Source organism: Brassica rapa, chromosome A06 (assembly GCF_000309985.2).
Source record: "Brassica rapa cultivar Chiifu-401-42 chromosome A06, CAAS_Brap_v3.01, whole genome shotgun sequence".
Taxonomy (NCBI): domain Eukaryota; kingdom Viridiplantae; phylum Streptophyta; class Magnoliopsida; order Brassicales; family Brassicaceae; genus Brassica; species Brassica rapa.
Window position 1 is genome coordinate 12,188,167 of NC_024800.2, and position 19,542 is coordinate 12,207,708.

Genomic DNA, 19,542 nt, shown 5'->3' on the forward strand with positions numbered 1-19,542 from the left:
AAAATTACGTAGCCAAAAACATAATTCAAAAACATGTTTAGTGAATAAAATCATAACTTAAATCAAAATAATAAAAATGAATTACATTCATTGTCACTTAATTTTTCACTCAATATAATTGCTTACTAAATAAAAAAAACTCTTTCAGTTTCACTTAATTTAGCAAAACACATAAAAAATATCATTTATATTAGTTTATAAAATCAGTTAGGCATGAACACTAAATATCCACTTAGGTACGAGTCGTTCCTTTCGGGTATCGTTTTATTTTGTTTTAAAATTACTCACTCCTTGAATATTATAAATTTATGTGTAGGTTTTGAGTTGAATCCTTTTGAGTCTGGATGAGTTTGGTTCTGATGTATATGACCCTAAAATATCTAAATAACCAATGTATTTGAAACGGGTTTGGATATTTGTACCAAAAATAACCATATTATCTGATTCGATCCGGATCTTTTGAATACAATTAGTTATATTACGACATATCTAAAATATAAAACACTAATTATGAAAAACAAATATTAATGTATAAAAATATAAGTATAGTTTTATTTTAGTAATTTCATTAATTATATTACTTTAACAATATATCACATCATTAATTATATTTACCGTAAAAGTAATAATGTAGATTTTTATTTATTAGTTAATCAATATTAACTTTGTGCAATTATAAAAAAAAAATAAAAATGTAAGATAACCGAGTTTTGCATATGGTTAATAGTTTGGTTTAATATGTTTTACTAAAACTTTCTTTTGTCTTAGTTCCAATTGGTGAAAAATTACATAGCAAAACACATAATTCAAAGGCATAGTTTATATGAACAAGATAATAATTTAAATCAAAATAATTAAAAAGTATTACATTTATTATCACTTAATGTTTCACTTCATATAACTATTTTATTAAATAAAAAATTCTTTCTATTTTTCTTATTTTTGCCAAATATATAGAAAGAGTTTCCTTTTTAATCTATTTGCAAAATCAGTTAAGTATGGACATTCGGATACTCATTGAGGTACAAGTTGTTTCTTTCGGGATTAATTTTTTTGGATTTTTAAATTAGGCGCCACTTGGATATTATAAATTTATGTATGATGCTTGAGTTGGATCCTCTCGGGTCTGAATGATTTTGATTTTGATGTGTAGAAATATAAAAATATTTAATTAACCAATGTATCTGAAAAGAGTGTATATTTGTACCAAAAATAATCTTATTACCCGATTCAATCCAAATATTTTGAATACAATTAGTTATACGACGACACATCTTAAATATATAACACTAATGATAAAATAACAAATAATTTATAAAAGTGTAAAAATTAACACCCGCACGGACGTGCGGGTCAATCTCTAGTTTTTATTATATTTCAAACAAGGACTGTGAAAAAACAGTAAGTCTAAAGATGATATTTACACGAGTACACATACTGGCACATAGCTATCTCATGACTTTAGTTACACTTCCAACAAAACCAACAGCTTTAGTCACTGAAGGTAGCGCTAGAAATAGTAAGTCAAGTAATTGAAAATAAGTTACATATCCTCTTAAGAAATCTATTCAGTTTCGCAACAAGACTCCAAAATACGTTCTCTAAATATAATCACAATATCAAACTGGATCTCAGCTTTTTTAAAGGAAAGAACAACAACGACAAGCTCAATGGAGACATGGCGGTATATAACATTCAAAAAACAAGCAAATAGCTACGAAAGATATATACAAATTAAAACAAAAGATATACCATTGCTATTAAGAACATGTAAAGACACAATCAACCAAAATAATTCAATAACTGAATGTATCTTGATCCAAAATTATAGCACACAATACATTTTAAACTAATACATATATTGTATCATGTTTTTTCTGTTCCAAAATAAATTTATAGTAAAATTTTAAAATAAAATAATAGCTTACTTGGTATAACAAACGAAAACAATACATGAGGTAATAGAATAAGTAAAACCGCCACTAACTATACGCTGAAACTGAATAAAATTCTAATTTATATCGATTGTATAGTACATTTAGTAAATATGTTAATACAATCTACCAAAAGTTAGGCAAAATAAATTCACAGTCAAAATTTTATTTATTTTTCTTATTTACTAAAAAAATATTTAAAAGAAACTATTAAAATAATCTAAAGTCTAATTGGATAAAACAATAAATTAGTTATATATATAAGGAGGCCATTATTAAAAACTATTTTAAAATGTAACAAGTGAATTTTATTTTTGAAACCTAATAAGTTATTGGGATAATATTGTTTATTTAGTCTTCTAATATAATAATATATAAAATTATCAGTCATACATTTACTTAATATTGATTATGTTTTGATTCTGATTTCTTAAACAAATAATTTCCTACTATATATTCATATTCAATTATTTAAATTATTAATTTAAAAATAAAATATGTAAAAGAAATAAAAAATACATGTAAATTCAAGATATAAAAAATATAAAATAATCAATGTTTTGAGTATTAAACCTAACCACAACAATACAACTCAAATCTACTTACTATATATAAAAAAGTTGAGCAAACATTTAAGAAAAATGTATACCATTTCAATTATGAAAATCGTGTCATGCTCATACAAACTTATAATCTCTAACAAAATTAATAAAAATAAATAATTTTAGATATAAATATTCGAAGATGATATAAAAATGTGTTCTCATTATAAAAAAACACAAACACAAGAAAATATAATTACTAAAACAGTATTATGTCATAAAATATATATGACAACAAATAATAAAAACAAAAACAAGTTAGAAAAATAAACGAACATCAAACGTTTAAGTAAAATGAATATAATTTTCTTAATCACTTATAATTTTCTAAAACATAAAAATCATTATTATACATATCTCTTGCAAATACAAACCTAAAACACCCATAAAATCATACAAAAATAAAAACTTAGATCACAAGCAAGTTTATCCCGTCCGTAGGGCAGGCCTACCCTAGTAAGTAAATATACAATATAAAAAATTGAAAACCATATCAAACATTTATCCAAAAATGTATAGTTTCTTGTTTTTTCTAAGGAAATATGTATTCACATAAACATACAATTCATAATTTTGTTGTTAGAATACAACGTCCAAAAAATAGTTATATAGTTAAAATTTGAAAATCAAAATAGGTCCGTGCGTAGCGCGGGTTAACTCCTAGTCCCAATATATAAAAGGGATTGATGGTGAGCTTTTAAGCTATCTATATATGCATGGAAAATCAACTAATGAGAAAGTTTGATTTTACCACGTCACCATTGCTAAAATAGAGTGGACTTTCGTATGGGTTATAAGAAAATTATCAGTCTGGCCCACCTCAGCCGATGAAGAGAAACGACATAGAAACCTTTATTGTTTCACGCTTCAGACTTTCTTCTCCCAACTCTTCCACTTCATTTTCTCCAAAATCTGATTTTTGTCCTCTGTTACCTTCTCTTCAATAATGATCTTAGGAACATCATCTTCCCTGCCCCTGCAGCTTATGGAGTAATCGCTTATGGGCCTTTGAAGTCCCTATGCCCCTTTCCCTTTAATGAAATGTGAATTGACGAAAATGCCCTCGGTTTATTAAAAAAAAAACAAAATTCTGAATGTGGTTCGGGTTTCATGGAGCGGTTCTGGTTATTGCGGTTTGGTTGGAATACAGTTTGATTTTTATCAATTTATTAAAATAATAATAATTAAAAGTGGAAAAAAAAATAACCGCAGCTCCCCCTCCTCAATCCCACAGCTTCTCCATCGCCGCCTTCTGTCGGTAAACCAATAGTTTCCCGATTAGATAACTACATTAAAATGGTATTTTCAGTTTGGTTGGAGATGGTTTGATAAAGCTGGTTGTTGACGTGTTTATTTAGCACGAAAACAAATCTCACAAGACATAGCTTGTTCAGAATCAAAACTAGTCTATCTAAAAGAAGCAAAGCCAATAAAATCTGATAAGAAGGATGTCCAAGTCGTCGATGCCATAGTTCTGATGTTGAAGAATTCTTAACCTCAGTGCGATGTACTCGTGCAGCCCTGACCCCTGTAAAGTAATACACCCCTCACGTTCTCCAATCAGGGTCTTCATAAAACGATCATTCAAGACACAAAGAGTATCAGTAAAAATAGCAATGCAACCAATTTGTTTGAGTAAACACGACACTAAGATCAGTGTGCACTTAAAGTCAGGCACACATAGAACATATGATAAATAGTAATCTTTGCTTAAAACAAGCGTGCATGTTTTTCCTGCTTGGAAGAACTGTCCATTAAGAAATTTGACCTAAGAAGACAATATACCGGTAACATCACTAAGAAGAGATAAGTTTTCCGTCATGTGATGAGATGCGCCAATGTCAATAATGACATCTGCAATAGTTGGTTTACCAAAGATTTTTTCGGTTGATATTGTTGATTTAGTGTTCTGTAGTTGCTGGAGAAGTTGAATAATATGGGCAATAGGATCAGCATTCATAGAGTTGGATGTTGTGGTGTTGTTGGAGACGGATCTAGTTGAGTTAGAACGTCCACGACCACGATTACTAGAGTTAGAGGACCGGCCTCCTCTTCCTCGTTGAGGTGAACCATAAGAAGAACCACTCATGATGTTGTATTCTTTTGTTCAATCCACGAATCCGGATATCCATGAAGAAGATAGCACTCAGTGTTGTCAAGAGCTTTCCGAGAGCAGTGGGTGCACATACAATTTGGATCACAAGTTCGGAAGGTGATAGCTAAGGCTTGATGCATATATGTTTTAGGAAGATGGGTTTGTGGATAAAACACTATAGCATCTGGTTTCGGTTCTTTAGAACGTACTGTATTAAGCTATTGTTCTTCTGGTAGAACCCTGGAGTAGACATTATTAATATCTGGTAGCTGATCCTCATCAATGATTTGAGAACATATGTTCCTAAATCGAGACTCATCAAGTCTGAATAAGAACTTATGAACACAAAATTCTTCGCGTTTTTTCTTGATATCTGCGGAAGCTTCAAGTGAACATGATCGAGTAGTTTTAAGGTTGTCGAGTTTTTCCAATAGCTTGGTGAGACGTCCGTAGTACTCAATTACTGTTTCACCATGCTGCTGACAAGTATTTATTTCATCACGCAATTTATGAATTCAGACACCATTCTTGACTAAGAAACGTCGTTGAAGATTATCCACAGCTTATGTGCCTCAGGTACAAATGAGACAGTTGTTTTTTTCTTAGGATTTACCGAAATCCGAATCCAACCAACCAGCATAGAATTAGTTGCTAGACATCGAGAGAGGCCTGGTTCTGTGGAGAGTTTCATAATTGTTCCGCCTAAGAAACCAAGCTTTTGTTTTGCTATTATGGAATTAGAGAGCTTTGTCGTGCATTCTGTATAATTATCGCCTCGAAACAAAACCAAAGTAATAAGAGGTCCTGAAAGATAGTATGATCTAGATGAATCATCAGTTGTAGGTAGGGACGCCAAAGTCGTAGTAAATGTAGAGAATGTAGTTTCAGCCATGCTCCTTGAAGATCGAGAAACACAATATGTAAGAGAATTAGATCTTTTGCTCTTATACAATGAAATCTTATAAGATTGAAAATTGTGATATTTGTATTGTGTTATTATCAAGGGAATGACCGTTAATTATACAAGAGAAAGTCATAAATAGATAAGGACTATGAATCTACATACATCATTATCTATAGATGGATATAGAAGTACATATGAACTTTGTTAGTTCTTTTATCTAATAATTTCTACATAAACAATAGTTCAATGTAGCAGTCTAAAAACAAACTTCATCTATAAAATTTTCTCAAAAAAGAAAGAAAGAAAACTTCATCCATAAGAATGTGTAATAATAATAAAATATGTTCATCAATACTATTAATTCAGAGCCTTGTTTTTTTTATCTACTTATAAATATTGTCATTTAACTTCTGAACCTATTCTCATCTTATTGGAAATATATATCATTCTCTATAATTCAGTTACATTCTTTCCTAACTGATTCCCTATATAACATTCTTTCCTAACTGATTTATATTAACCAATTGCATACCAAACCAAAACAACTTCTGTTCTTGAGACTAAACCAAAAATAATCACACCTAAGAATAGAGTAAACCAAAACCTGATTGGTAAAAAAATAGAGTAAATGAGAGTAAAACACTTTTACTCTACAAGGTCTATACAATCACACCTAAGAATATCTACATCAAGTACTGTATATGTTTGAGAAGAACAAATTGAGTTTTGATTACTTTGATTTAATAAAAGACATATAAATTTGCACGAAAAAAAAAAAGAGAAAACGACGGACGACATACTTAAATGATTTCAGGTAAAGTGGGTAATGAATATAAACCGACTCGATGATCCAAATAGTTTCACGTGGCAAGATCTGAATAAAACGAGACGATACTAGAAAGTAAAAACAATACGATTCTCGGTGAGAAGACGGAAGTTAGGCGGGGTCTTTGGTTCGTCGTCGTGTACGTGAGCACACCGGAACTTAACCCGGACATATTGCAGAAAACTAAACCGGATTTGATAATTGGCAGTCGGTCCGGTTCCAATCGATTTATGGAAATTTGATAGAAGGCAGTATCCGATCCCTGGGTATTTTGCTGAGGGGAAACCGATTTCGATTTGAATGATTTCATGTTGTTGTTGCTGTATGGAATGGAGACTCTATGCTGGTGAAAATCTTCGGCTTTGATTCTTGTTTTCGGGCTGTGTGATTTGAGCTGAGCTGCTGCTTCTCGTTTTAAGATATGGATTTGGTTGCTAGTTGCAAGGTATTGGTTCGATATGTTTGCTTATTGCTCGATCATTTGAAAATGCTCGAGCAGAGGTCCTTTGTTTTAGTAGTGTGATCGGCGTGGATATTGATTGATTTATTTTGCCATGATACTGAGTAGAAATTGCTGCTTTTATAAGCTCTACTTTGGTTATATGATTTGTTCTTTGTTTATTTATGGTGCCGTGGTGAGTTGAGTTGATGATGGGTGGTTCACATGCTAGTGCTGATTCCACTGATGGTTATTGTATCGGCGCAGTCTCGTTTGCATAACATGCCGAGATTAAGATTCAGTGTTTGTCTGTCTATGTGTCTTAGTCAATCTCAGAGTCTGTTTAGATGACTTTGCAGGGACAACCTTGTTCATGGCTTTTGCAGTCAATGTTTTGTTTTCATCTTTGTTTAGTTAAGCTCAAAGTCTTTTTTTTTTACATATATATATCTGATATGTTTTCAGGAGAAACTTGCTTATTTCCGAATAAAAGAGCTCAAGGATGTGCTCACTAAGCTGGGACTTTCTAAACAGGGAAAAAAGCAGGTATATATAAACTTTTCTACCAATCTTGCAATGATCAGAATTTATCATCTATGTTTGGGCTGTATACTTATACTTGTCTCAATTTGAGTGTTATAAATTGTGACAGAGTTGTTGATAGTTAATTCCTAGCGTGTCCATCTACGTAAAAAAGAGGATTATCTTCATGGCCTCATAAGCTTAACTGGGGTTTTAATTTGGATTGTCGTTGTTCTGATTTGTTTGGCATTTGGCTTGTGCAGGACCTTGTTGAGAGGATCTTCGCCATTCTTTCCGATGAGAAAGGTATTTTGGGTGCCCATTGTTTATTTGTTCATTCCTAACTGTGACCAAGATAAAGTTCAGTGCTGGCCCACGCCCACCATCTTCTGATAAGCATTTGGTTCCATTACTTACTGTTTACTGACAGCCGCCAGGTTGGGGTCTAAAAAGGAGGCCGTGGCAAGGGAAAAAGTTGCAAAACTAGTGAACGATGCATACAGGTGAGTGCTTGCTTTAGCCATGGATCTCTTATTGCAATTTTTCCCTTGTGCACAGTTTTAGAATTTTCTTTCCACCGTTGTGTTTCCACAGGAGAATGCAAGCATCTGGGGAAGGTGACTCGCCATCAAAAGGACAAGTAAGTTCAGACATCAGTAATGTGAAAGCTAAGGGAGAGCTTGAAGATTCCTTTCAACCAGATGTTAAAGTTCGGTGTATTTGCGGAAGCTCACTGGAGACAGAGTCAATGATACAGGTAAGTCTATGACACAGATGTTTAATCGAACTCTTTGTTGAGTTAGCAGTAGCTCTTGGTGTTTTATGATTCAGTAAAAAAAAATTTGGTGATACCATGTGGATTAAATTATGGTTTGTAATTTTCAGTGCGAGGATCCGAGATGCCATGTCTGGGAGCATGTTGGGTGTGTTATTATCCCGGAGAAGCCTATGGGAGGAAATCCACCGCTTCCTGATTCATTTTACTGTGAAATATGCAGACTTACCCGAGCTGACCCGTAAGATGCTCCCGAACATTCCCTTCTCTCCTGACTCTTTATTTGTATATCGCTTTGATACATAAATTCTGTCCAGCTTGCTAGATTTTCCTCTTTTTCTTTGTTCATGTGTCCACCACTGAAGAAAATGCTAACTTTGTTGCAAAATTGGAATGTGATCTATAGGTTAACCAGATTATGATTTATTAGTTTATTTGTGTCTGTTTTACATGGTCTATAATGTGCAGGTTTTGGCTCACGGTGGCACATCCATTGTTCCCAGTGAGATTGACTGCTACGAACATCCCAACTGACGGGTAAGTATACCAAACTTTATATTCATGCTTGTTAAATAGATTATGTACTTTCAACCGTTCTTAAAAGTACAATTGGTAGCACTTCTTAGCATGGAAAGCTGAGGAACTTCTGCATGTGTCGTATTTTTTTTCCTGTCTAGGAATCAAGCGTTAGATTTCAATTGAGGGATGGGGCGAAACCTAGTTACTTAGCGTTTGAGATGAACTTATCTTCTTCCTAATATTTAGAAAAAAATGAATCATAGCTGTCTCCTAGACAAATTCACAACCCCTGCTTAAACTTTATGTTGATGTTTGTTCTTTCTCTTAATACTCTGCAATTTTTTCAGTACGAACCCAATGCAGAGTGTGGACAGGACATTTCAAATAACTAGAACAGACAGGGACTTATTGGTGAAACAGGAGTACGATGTTCAGGTTATTGGCTTTACTAGTAGGTTAGATATTTTAACTTTATAAATGCGTATTTTCTAATTGGCAGTGCATTCTGCCTTGTTTGTAGGCTTGGTGTATGCTTTTGAATGACAAAGTTCTGTTTAGGATGCAATGGCCTCAATACGCTGATCTGCAAGTCAATGGTATGCAAGTTTAATTCACAGTTCAGATTTGAATGTAAACTAATTGTGTCTTGTCAGCATCTCCTTAATAAAGTGAGTAACATGGGTTTCAAACACAATCGTACATGTATATTAATCACTGGGATAAATTTTCTTTACAAAATCTATTAACTTTCCTGGTGTTGTAAAACTCGGTATATATGTTCTATGCTAGCTGATATGGGTTCATGTTAAATCGTTGCCATCCTATAGGTGTACCTTTTCGTGCTATTAACCGACCTGGGTCACAGCTTCTTGGGGCCAATGGCCGTGATGATGGACCTATTGTAAGTTTTTCATCCTGATGAGCAACATTTCTTTATTTTTATATATGACTATGCTATCTTAAAGATTAGTCTCTTGCTATTCGTAATCTACTACGCTCACATCGTATTATTTTGCGCAGATTACACCTTGTATTAGGGATGGAATTAACAAGATTTCCCTGAGTGGATGTGACTCCCGCAGGTTTTGTTTGGGTGTAAGACTTGTGAAGCGAAGGAGTCTGCAACAGGTACACTTATATTTACTGCATGAATAAAATGAAAAAAAAAAAAATCCAATTAACTAAAAAATAAAGCCATTACTTAATTCAAAAATGACACCTTGTTGGTAGAAATCAGAGAATTGTTTTCCAAAGGAAAATGTGCTAAAGTGTTTATCCATTACCATATCTATCGTTTCTCAATGCTCAGAACATTAGCTATTTGTGCTTGTCCTTTAAATTCTATCTTATTTTTCATTTAGGTCCTAAATATGATTCCAGAGGAGGCCAAAGGCGAACCTTTTGAAGTTGCTCTTGCGCGAGTACGTAGATGCATTGGAGGTGCAGCTGGAAATGATAATGCGGACAGTGATAGTGATATTGAGGTCGTTGCTGATTTCTTTGGTGTTAATCTTCGGTGTCCTGTAAGTAATTTGTAGCTCATTTCAATAGGTTGTTGTAATCGCTTAGTTTTTTGTTTACCTTATTAACTCATTTCTGATTGTCATTAGATGAGCGGTTCTAGGATGAAAGTTGCTGGGAGATTCAAACCCTGTCTACACATGGGATGTTTTGACCTTGAGGTGTTTGTGGAGCTGAATCAACGTTCCAGAAAGGCAGGTATTTTATCATAGTCTACATAATTAGGTTGTTCATATTTTTTACTGATTTTATTTGTTATGTGGTTTGAAAATGCAGTGGCAGTGTCCTATTTGTCTGAAGAATTATTCTCTGGAGCATATAATCGTGGACCCTTATTTTAACCGAATCACATCAAAGGTACATTTTCATCGATATTAGAATTCTTGATTTTTATATTATTAGCAAATTTATAAAGACGTCTTCCTTGGCAGATGAGACATCTTGATGAAGAGTTGACTGAGATTGAAATGAAACCTGATGGTTCTTGGCGTGGGAAGTTCAAAAATGAGAGTGAGCGCAGGGATTTAGGGGCACTCTCACAATGGCACAAACCTGATGGTAGCCTCTTCCCCATGGTTGATGAGATTAAACCCAAGATGGAAATGCAAACAACAGTTAAACAAGAAGGTTACTCAGATGGGCCAGCCCCTTTCAAACTTGGAATAAGAAAGAATCGCAATGGCATTTGGGAAGTCAGCAAACCTAATAATAATGGTTTATCTTCTAGTAATAGGCAAGAGAAGCTTGGGTACCAGGAGTTAAATGTTATACCAATGAGCAGTAGTGCCACTGGAAGTGGTAAAGATGGTGATGACCCTAGTGTAAACCAGGATGCTGTAGGAAGCTTTGATTTTGGAAACAACGGGATGGAACTTGACTCTCTCTCCATGAATGTAGATTCAGGCTATAAATTTCCTGACAGTAATCATCAACCACCACCAGCTAGTAATAACGACGTTATCGTTCTAAGTGATTCCGACGAAGAAGATGATGTTGTAATCACCGCAGGACCTGCCTACAATGAGAATCAGGCTGATGGCGGGGTAAGTTTCCCATTGCACCCGGTTGGTATCACTAACTCCTATAATGAAGATCACCAGGTAGCTGCTGCAGGCAATTCCGGCTTGGGTCTTTTCACAAACGATGATGATGATGATTATGATATGCGCCTATGGCAGTTGTCTTCAGATGCCCACGGAGGCCCGGGGTTCCAACTATTTGGATCTGATGCTGATGTATCAGATGGCTTAGCCGGTTTGCAGCCTGGTCCACTGAACTGTGACCCTGCAATAAATAGTGGTTACTCGATGGCTCCAGGTACGTCTACTCCTATGGTTCCAGAGTCGGTTGGAAGATCCGAAGCAGATGCAAACGATGGACTATTCGACAATCCTATGGCATTTAGTAGAGACGACCCCTCGCTTCAGATATTTCTGCCAACAAGACCAGAGACATCAGCTCAGTCGGATTTTAGAAATGAGGCTGGGATGTCAAACGGAGTCAACAATGATGATTGGATCTCTCTGAGGCTTGGTGATCATGGTGAGACGGTAGGTGCAAATGGGCTTAACGAAAGCAATCTAGTATCAACGAGAGAAGGTGCTTTGGATACTTTGTCAGAGACTGGTTCGTTCCCCCGACAGAAACTGATTTTCTCTTTTTTTTTTCTTATACGTCCTTAGTACTGCTTGTTGTGCTTATGCCGAATTTGTACTGTTGCATTAATAGGAAAGATATTGTATCAATGGGTATTTGTTACTGACTGTATTAATTGCTTACTTGCAGCATCGTTGCTTATGGGGATGAATGACAACAAACAAGAGAAGGCAAGTAGACAACGATCAGAGAGTCCGTTTTCATTTCCTCGCCAGAAGCGTTCAGTAAGACCTCGGCTGTTTCTGTCGATTGACTCAGACTCGGAGTGATGTGATTCGTCTGTTTGGATGAGAGTACCACTGTATCTATAGCCTCGACTTGTTTATGTTTTTTTTTTTTTTTGGGGATATGATTTGGTGTCCTATGATTCTTTTTTGTATACGCATATGCACAGAACAATCAGATGGATCATGGCAGCCAGAGTTTGGGAATATTTGCTTAATTCTCTCCTCTGTGCTTGGAACCTTGAGGCTCTCATGCAAGGTAGAAAAGAAGCCAATCTAAGTTGTTGACATCTCCAAACCTAGTGAAATAATTAGCTTGTCAGAATCTGAAGTTTCTGTGTGGTTGCAGGTTGTTATTTGGAAAGGAGAAGACAGGTTTACATAAGTTGGTGAAAATTTGAAGGAGACTTGTGATGGGGTGTATGTATTTTCGAAAGGGTTTCTCGTTTTTTTTTTTCTTTTTCTTTTTGGGGTTAATAACAGTTACGCGAAAGCTGTTGTAAAATGATATGGGCCAAAACGAGAAACAGCATATGTAAAAATGTATGGCTTCCAAATTATATTTTGTTTGTTGAATATAGGGAAAAAATGTAAGCTATTGGTCATTTTGGAAAAGGGCAAAGATTATATAACACGAGATGGTGATTTGTAACTTGATTTGTTGGTCGTAAGAGATGTAATGTGGTTAACCCATGGTAATAGTAATGCCTGCTCAGTGTTCCAACTTTGACAAGTTAATTTAAGCTGTAGTGAGAGAAAACAACCCACAAAAGAAGACAGCTAAACAAAGGGGATCACGGAACCTTATGGACGATGACTCATTGCTCACATCTCTTCTCTTTGTAATTCCATCCTTATCACAATTTCTTCTCCTTGTGTGTCATTATTTTAATTTCAATTGGAGCGTCCCCATTCTTCTTGTAATAAAAAAGCCGTAAAGCATTGTGAGATTCATTATACAAAAGAAAAAAAAAACTTTTTAACGTTGGATCATTCATTCTTCTTCACCGAGCCGCAGAAATATCGAAGATGCAGAGGCTTTTCGCAGCGAGATCGGTTCTTGGTAACGCCGTCAAGACGCGGAGGAGGCAGCACTTGTCGTCTCTCTCTTCTTCTCTCCTCTTCGACGAAACTCAGCTTCAGGTTCCTTCCTGCGTTTGGTGGAATAAAATTGTTCTGTTTTTTTTTATTAATTAATTAATTAATATAGTGATTGTACTCCTCTCTCCTTTTGTGAACTGCAGTTTAAAGAAAGTGTGTCCAAGTTTGCACAAGATGTTATCGCTCCTCATGCCGAAAGAATAGATAAAACAAATTCATTTCCAAAGGTCTCTTTTCATTCCCTCTTTCTTACCATTTTCACCTCCCAAAATCTAATCTGTTTGTTTTTATTTTGGTGAAAAAGGATGTAAACTTATGGAAGCTAATGGGTGAGTTCAATCTCCATGGAATCACAGCGCCAGGTAACAACATGTCACTCTCTGTCCACCACTGATCATATTAAGCTCAATCATGTTTTAAAATCCTGCAGAGGAATACGGAGGTCTTGGTCTCGGTTACTTGTATCATTGTATAGCAATGGAGGAAATAAGTCGGGCCTCGGGCTCAGTTGCTCTCTCTTACGGTGCCCATTCCAACCTTTGCATCAATCAATTGGTCTCTACATTTGCTCCCTAAACTAAACTAAACTACTTTTGCAATAATAATCTGAGGTTTTATTCACAAACATTTATCACTATCACTACTTCTACAGGTGCGGAATGGAAATACTTCACAAAAGCACAAATATTTGCCCAAGGTACGGTTTCATCTGGTCACTGCTGCTTTGAATAGTTTGATTCCTCAACTGTTTTTCCATGTTTCTCATTTAACTAATCTAATGCTTTTGTTGTTATGAAGCTGATCAGTGGAGAGCATGTTGGGGCTCTTGCGATGAGTGAACCCAATGGTAATAATATACTAATAATATTATCCTTTGGATGAAGATGTTAGAGAGAGCGCAAACACCCATATTCCTAAACGCTTTGTTCTGATTTTGGTTACAGCCGGTTCGGATGTTGTCAGCATGAAATGCAAGGCTGATAAAGTTGATGGTGGCTTTTTAATAAATGGCAACAAGATGTGGTGCACTAATGGTCCCTCTGCTCAAACACTGGTTCTCCTTTACTTCTGAATTTTTCATCCTTTTTTTTTGTTTAATAGCATACATAATTTCTGTTACATTTTTCTACTTTGTTTTTTGGTTCAATCAGATTGTGTACGCCAAAACTGATACAAAAGCAGGCTCTAAAGGAATCACAGCTTTCGTTATAGAGAAGGGAATGGCCGGGTATGTTCTCTTTCTTTTTTTTTTATAAACTCAGTCTTGTTTAATAAAGTTGAAACTGCGCCTTTCTGTGATCTTTCGTAAAGAAAAGAGAAAGGAGTTGAGAGAGTGTTCTTCTTTTTTTTAAAAAAGAAAATCTATTTCTCTGGCTTTGCAGATTCAGTACTGCTCAGAAATTGGACAAGCTGGGAATGCGGGGAAGCGACACGTAAATCCCCTCTTTCTCAGGAGGATCCCCTCCGTTTAAATTTAAAGTCTTTTCTCTTTGCCTCTTTTTGTTCTCTTATATGTCTGTGTCTCTTCTGAGCAGGTGTGAGCTTGTTTTTGAGAATTGCTTTGTTCCAGAAGAAAACATTCTTGGCAAGGAAGGAAAAGGTTTTGATTGCTACGATTTCATCTCTTTTTTTTTTATAGTGATGTGATGATCTAATATCTGATTCGAAAAATATATACACACTTTGTAAGTTCCTTTAAGTGGTGGAGGCTACAAAGCCTTTTAGTCTTTATACTTGGTCTGATGTAGATATTGTCTTGTACGTGCAGGAGTGTATGTTTTGATGTCAGGTCTTGATTTGGAGAGACTTGTTTTAGCAGCTGGGCCCTTAGGGATCATGCAGGCATGCCTCGACATCGTACTTCCTTATATTCGCCAGAGAGAACAGTTTGGTCGTCCAGTTGGGGAGTTCCAGTTTATACAGGTTGATCTTTACTTTATCATATTAAACATTTTATGTGAATATCTCCAAGTTTGGTCATAAGATTCTTAAAGTAGTTCTGTTGGATAATATCAGGGTAAAGTTGCTGACATGTACACTGCATTACAGTCTTCAAGGTACATGCCTTGTATCTTCATTTTTGTCCATAGAGAGCCGAAGCTTTAGCTTTTGCCTTGGCATCTCAGGTCATACGTCTACTCTGTTGCGAGGGAGTGTGACAATGGGAAAGTTGACCCAAAGGTGAACTGATCTTCTCGTTTTCTACTTTAAAAAAAAAATCCTCAGTATGTATTCTGACATCCTACTTGTGTTTTATTCTTCTAGGATTGTGCCGGAACTATTCTTTGTGCAGCAGAAAGAGCAACACAGGTTGCTTTGCAGGTCAATCACTCTTACTCTCTTGCTTTGTTTTCTACCTGTCATCCTTCTTGAACGTTAAGTATATGTTTACCTTTCTTGTAAGACTTATTTAAGAGATTTGGTTTGAGGTTGCAGGCGATACAATGTTTAGGCGGAAATGGATACATCAACGAATATGCAACGGGACGCCTTCTTAGAGATGCAAAGCTATATGAAATCGGTGCTGGTACAAGCGAGATCAGAAGGATGGTCATTGGTCGCGAGCTTTTCAAAGAATAATAGAGATAACTTACTAGTCTCTTTTCATCTTTGCCAAAGATGGTAACAACGTGACATTTTGTTATTCTGTATAAGTGTATAATTTACAATGTCCTCAGTAGCCGCACAATAAAAAGATGGCTTCAAACAATTCTTTTTAGATACCAACATATGCTTTTCACTCCCTAATCAATATTATAACACAAGCTCTAAACTTCTAATGTAACTCTCCATTCTTTTTTTTTTTTTGGTAAAAACTCTACATTCATTTCAGTACCAATAGTTTATTCCTCATTTTCCTTTAACCCTCTCACCTTCCTGTTTTGTTTGTAATGATATCTCTTGTAATATCGGTGGGTGTGTATTAGTGTATACCTGAAATCAAAAACAACTACTGGATGAATCTTGCTCTTGCCAGAATCGATATCACCGTTGTTTCCAGCGTTTGGTTTCATATCCTGTTGACTCTTAACCTACCACACCATTACCTTAACGCATTTGCTATATGTTTTGGAGGAGCGTCTTTTCCTTCGTTCTCTTTCGGATACACTTAAAATGACCGTTGCTACATTTGAGTGAGCTCTGCATTTTGACAGGTAGGTTGTGATTGGAGATTAAACTTGTAAGTCTTTAAGGATTTAAAATTGATTTAAGGTTTCTAAGTCAATAATTTAACCAGCCACACTTTTGTTTATAATTTTTCAAAGTTCTCAAGTCTTTGACTTCCATTTTTTTTCCTCTGCTTTTTTTTTTTAAAAAGGTAGAGATTATTTTCTAATGTCACAACCATAAAAAATTACAACATAACGTCGTTATTTTAGAAGTGTCTAGATTTGAGCCTAATGAGATGTTGCTCGGTAGGGGTGGGCACTTCAGTTAAATTTTGGATTTGGTTGTATTGGTTCTAATAAATCTCTAAGTTTAGTTCATGTTTTATTTGATTTATGTTAGTTAATTTAATTTTAGTTTAGTTAAAAATCAACTTATAAAGAAAAGAAAACGATTTTCTCTATAAACATAGTAATAAAAATGTAAAAGTAAAAACTTAGACACAATTTTTAGAAAACCAAAAAAAATCTGTTATCATTACTAAAACCAAGCTAACTTAAAACAATGAATAATGGAACATTGTCATATCGCAATATTTTATATATCATATCATAACAAAATATCATTAAATCAGAATTAATTTATAAGTCATATATAAACTAATTAAGTTAATAATTATTAATTAATTACCATGAAACTAATATATTTATATTAGTATTATAATATTTGGTTTCAAAATGATGTGAATTCAAAGTTATAGTGAATTTTTGATAAATGTTTGAAATATGTTATCATTATTAATGTAATCAATATAATTAATTAAACAAACACACAAGACTATTGGTTCGGTTTTAAACCGAATGATTTAATTATAAAATTTAGAGAAATTAGGACGTCTACCAACCATTTCTACGCTATTTTGCATACTGCCAAAAGGGCACCTTTTCGACACTATGACAATTTCGGAGGACACTGATACCCCTATAACTTCATATATGGCGTACCTAGGAAAAAACTATCTAAAAGATATCACAAAATTTTTCACAGGAATTGTCAGTCCAAAATTACAACTCTTAACATGTTTATGATTCTATATTGCAATTTTTCTCTTTCTTCCATAGTATCTTCACTAATTCTGAAGATCTCTCAACATCCCTCCTCCCCCATCCTCTTTCCTCTCAGAAACACCTCCAATCTATGACAAACTCAAAATTTTCTAACTTGAGACCAAATGGAAGACGATGAACACTGAGCTTTACAACTTCTCATTCTGGAGAGAATTTTTGCCGTTCGTGAAGAACGAATCAGAGTGAGGGTACCAAACTCTCTCTCCCTTAAATCACTTTGTTCTTATCTGTTTAGAACATAGACCAGTTCTGAGATCGAATCGTCTACCTAAAGAACAGAGCTGTAGATGGAGAATAACAACTCAGAAAGCTCACCTTGTCTGATCCTGGAGAGTTTCTTCTCTCTCGTTGATGAGCCTATCGGTGTTAGAGTGATGCCGTACAACAAACCTTTCGCAGTCAGGCAGATCCTCAGTGCCACCGACGCCGACGAAGTCAAAACTCCAAATGATAAAGTGGAACCAAAAAATTAGAAAAAAATATTTACAAGTGACTCGACAATTACAAAAATATCTCAGTCCAAAAACTATTTGAATCCATGCTAAAAGTTTTCGTAACCTTCTACAAAAATGGACATCATCCGCAACTAAAAATACAATATTTTGCTTAGTTGGATAAACAATGAGAACCACATGCACAATCAGATTGTTAAAACTATTGTCCAACTAATATATTTTGTAATTGGCTTAACAAAATTGTTGTCCAACTAATATTATATTTTACATATCTAACATTTTTCATTGATAGCTAACATTACTTTTAGCTGAGTTTGAAAGTTTTAACTGGATAATAATACTTTAAAAATATATATATTTTAGTTTTGTTGAAGATAATATATTCTTAAAAGGACATGTATTTTTTAGCCAATTATGTATAAAAACGTAATTATTTACATGCACGACCAGATTGTCAAAACCATTGTCCGAGTATTATAAATTGTAACTGGTTTAACAGAATTGTTGTCCAACTAATAATATTTGTACACATCTAACATTTCTCTTTGATAGCTAACATTATGTTTAACTGTTCTTTGAAAGTTTTAACCGGATAATAAAATTTAAAAATAAATATATTAATTTTGTTGAAGATAATAATATATTTAAAAGGACATGTACTTTTTAGCCGATTATGAATTTATACATAATTATTTACATTATCTACAGATGATATTTCTCATTTGGAGGTTAAATTTCATATAACTAACATGTAACCATTATGTAATATATTAAGTCGTGTACGTAATTTTATATTGATATGCAACTTTTATATTTCATATAGTTAATCAGAATAACAAGTAAATATGTGTTAGCAATGTAAATATGAAATTAGCCGTCTATTTTTCCAATAACAAGTAAATAATGTGTTAGCAGTATAAATATAAAACTAGCTGTCAACGTTTTGGTATTAGCCACTGTTTTTTACATGATCTCTGTTTGTATTTCCTCGATCTACCTCTTCTCTTTTTCACCCGCTCATTTCCATGTTCATGTTCAAGCAGTCGGCTGAGTTTTGTTGGTACTGATGCGGTGGTGGCGACTATGAGCTTGTTGGCTTGTAAAAAGTGGTTACGTCAGTTGTTTGGGATTGTGGTGATGAGTGGTTGGGTATGATCAAGTGATTAGGTAAAGAAAGGAAACAGAGAAAAAGTACAAAAACTTATGAGCTCATGAGTTTGTTTGGAACTCATATCTCCCCTGATTTTGTTTAGATTCGTTGGCAAAGTAAAAAAGAAACAGAAGAAGAAAGTGGAGATAGAAACCAACGCTAATGAGAGAGAAAGAAATATAAAATTTTCTTAAATTTATAAATCGAATGGCTGAATTTGCTCTGACAAAATCTGTAACATCCCGAGTTGTGATATGTGAAAAAAGGCTTAAGAGAATTGATTTGGCTACCTATGTCACCAAAGTTGACTTACCTTTTCTGGAGCACATCCTGAAAGAACTCCAGAGTTAAGCGTGCTTGAGTTGGAGTAGTGGAAGGATGGGTGACCTATCGGGAAGTGATTCGCGATAGCATGCAAGTGAGGCCAAAGCATGGGAAAAAGGTCGGGTGGTGATTGCAGGGTCAGTAAACAATGATTTCGAGCTCTTGAAAAATTAACGGACCGACCGTCAGACGGGATGGGGCCCACGGGCCGAGAGAGCGGGCGTGGGTGGCCCATTAGCCGTGGGCGGGTCTGGGCGTTA

At 34.7% G+C, this 19,542-nt stretch overlaps 3 protein-coding genes across 4 annotated transcripts in view; 2 read left to right on the forward strand and 1 right to left on the reverse strand.

Moving 5' to 3' along the window:
• Positions 1-19,542, reverse strand: part of LOC103873306 — a 728,778-nt gene that overhangs the window by 419,614 nt on the left and 289,622 nt on the right. The window lies entirely within an intron of this gene.
• On the forward strand, positions 6,345-12,669 carry LOC103873423 (E3 SUMO-protein ligase SIZ1). 2 transcript variants are annotated; one of them, XM_033272585.1, is made up of 18 exons: positions 6,345-6,806; positions 7,266-7,346; positions 7,586-7,628; positions 7,753-7,825; positions 7,917-8,079; positions 8,208-8,338; positions 8,566-8,634; positions 8,964-9,051; positions 9,137-9,212; positions 9,444-9,517; positions 9,637-9,744; positions 9,978-10,139; positions 10,227-10,331; positions 10,414-10,494; positions 10,569-11,763; positions 11,923-12,094; positions 12,188-12,276; positions 12,367-12,669. In XM_033272585.1, exons 1-16 carry the CDS (start codon positions 6,783-6,785, stop codon positions 12,060-12,062), a joined length of 2,613 nt encoding a protein of 870 aa, XP_033128476.1. In that variant the 5' UTR covers positions 6,345-6,782; the 3' UTR covers positions 12,063-12,094; positions 12,188-12,276; positions 12,367-12,669. The 2 variants fall into 2 exon arrangements, with proteins under 2 accessions (XP_033128476.1, XP_009150080.1); XM_009151832.3 differs by having other exon boundaries at positions 6,347-6,806; positions 11,923-12,276.
• Positions 12,809-15,891, forward strand: LOC103873424 (isovaleryl-CoA dehydrogenase, mitochondrial). Its single transcript, XM_009151834.3, has 15 exons — positions 12,809-13,160; positions 13,262-13,345; positions 13,423-13,480; positions 13,549-13,673; positions 13,771-13,815; positions 13,917-13,965; positions 14,063-14,172; positions 14,270-14,346; positions 14,501-14,551; positions 14,654-14,718; positions 14,887-15,041; positions 15,135-15,175; positions 15,245-15,299; positions 15,384-15,440; positions 15,555-15,891. Exons 1-15 carry the CDS (start codon positions 13,047-13,049, stop codon positions 15,696-15,698), a joined length of 1,230 nt encoding a protein of 409 aa, XP_009150082.1. The 5' UTR covers positions 12,809-13,046; the 3' UTR covers positions 15,699-15,891.

Coding starts and splice junctions, on each gene's coding strand:
- LOC103873424 (XM_009151834.3), top strand. CDS start 13,047: ATGCAGAGGCTTTTCGCAGCGAGATCGGTTCTTGGTAACGCCGTCAAG. Junction 14,719..14,886: donor TCTTGGCAAGGAAGGAAAAG/GTTTTGATTGCT, acceptor TTGTACGTGCAG/GAGTGTATGTTTTGATGTCA. Junction 15,042..15,134: donor GGGAGTTCCAGTTTATACAG/GTTGATCTTTAC, acceptor GGATAATATCAG/GGTAAAGTTGCTGACATGTA.
- LOC103873423 (XM_033272585.1), top strand. CDS start 6,783: ATGGATTTGGTTGCTAGTTGCAAG. Junction 10,332..10,413: donor TGAATCAACGTTCCAGAAAG/GCAGGTATTTTA, acceptor TTGAAAATGCAG/TGGCAGTGTCCTATTTGTCT. Junction 10,495..10,568: donor TTAACCGAATCACATCAAAG/GTACATTTTCAT, acceptor CTTCCTTGGCAG/ATGAGACATCTTGATGAAGA.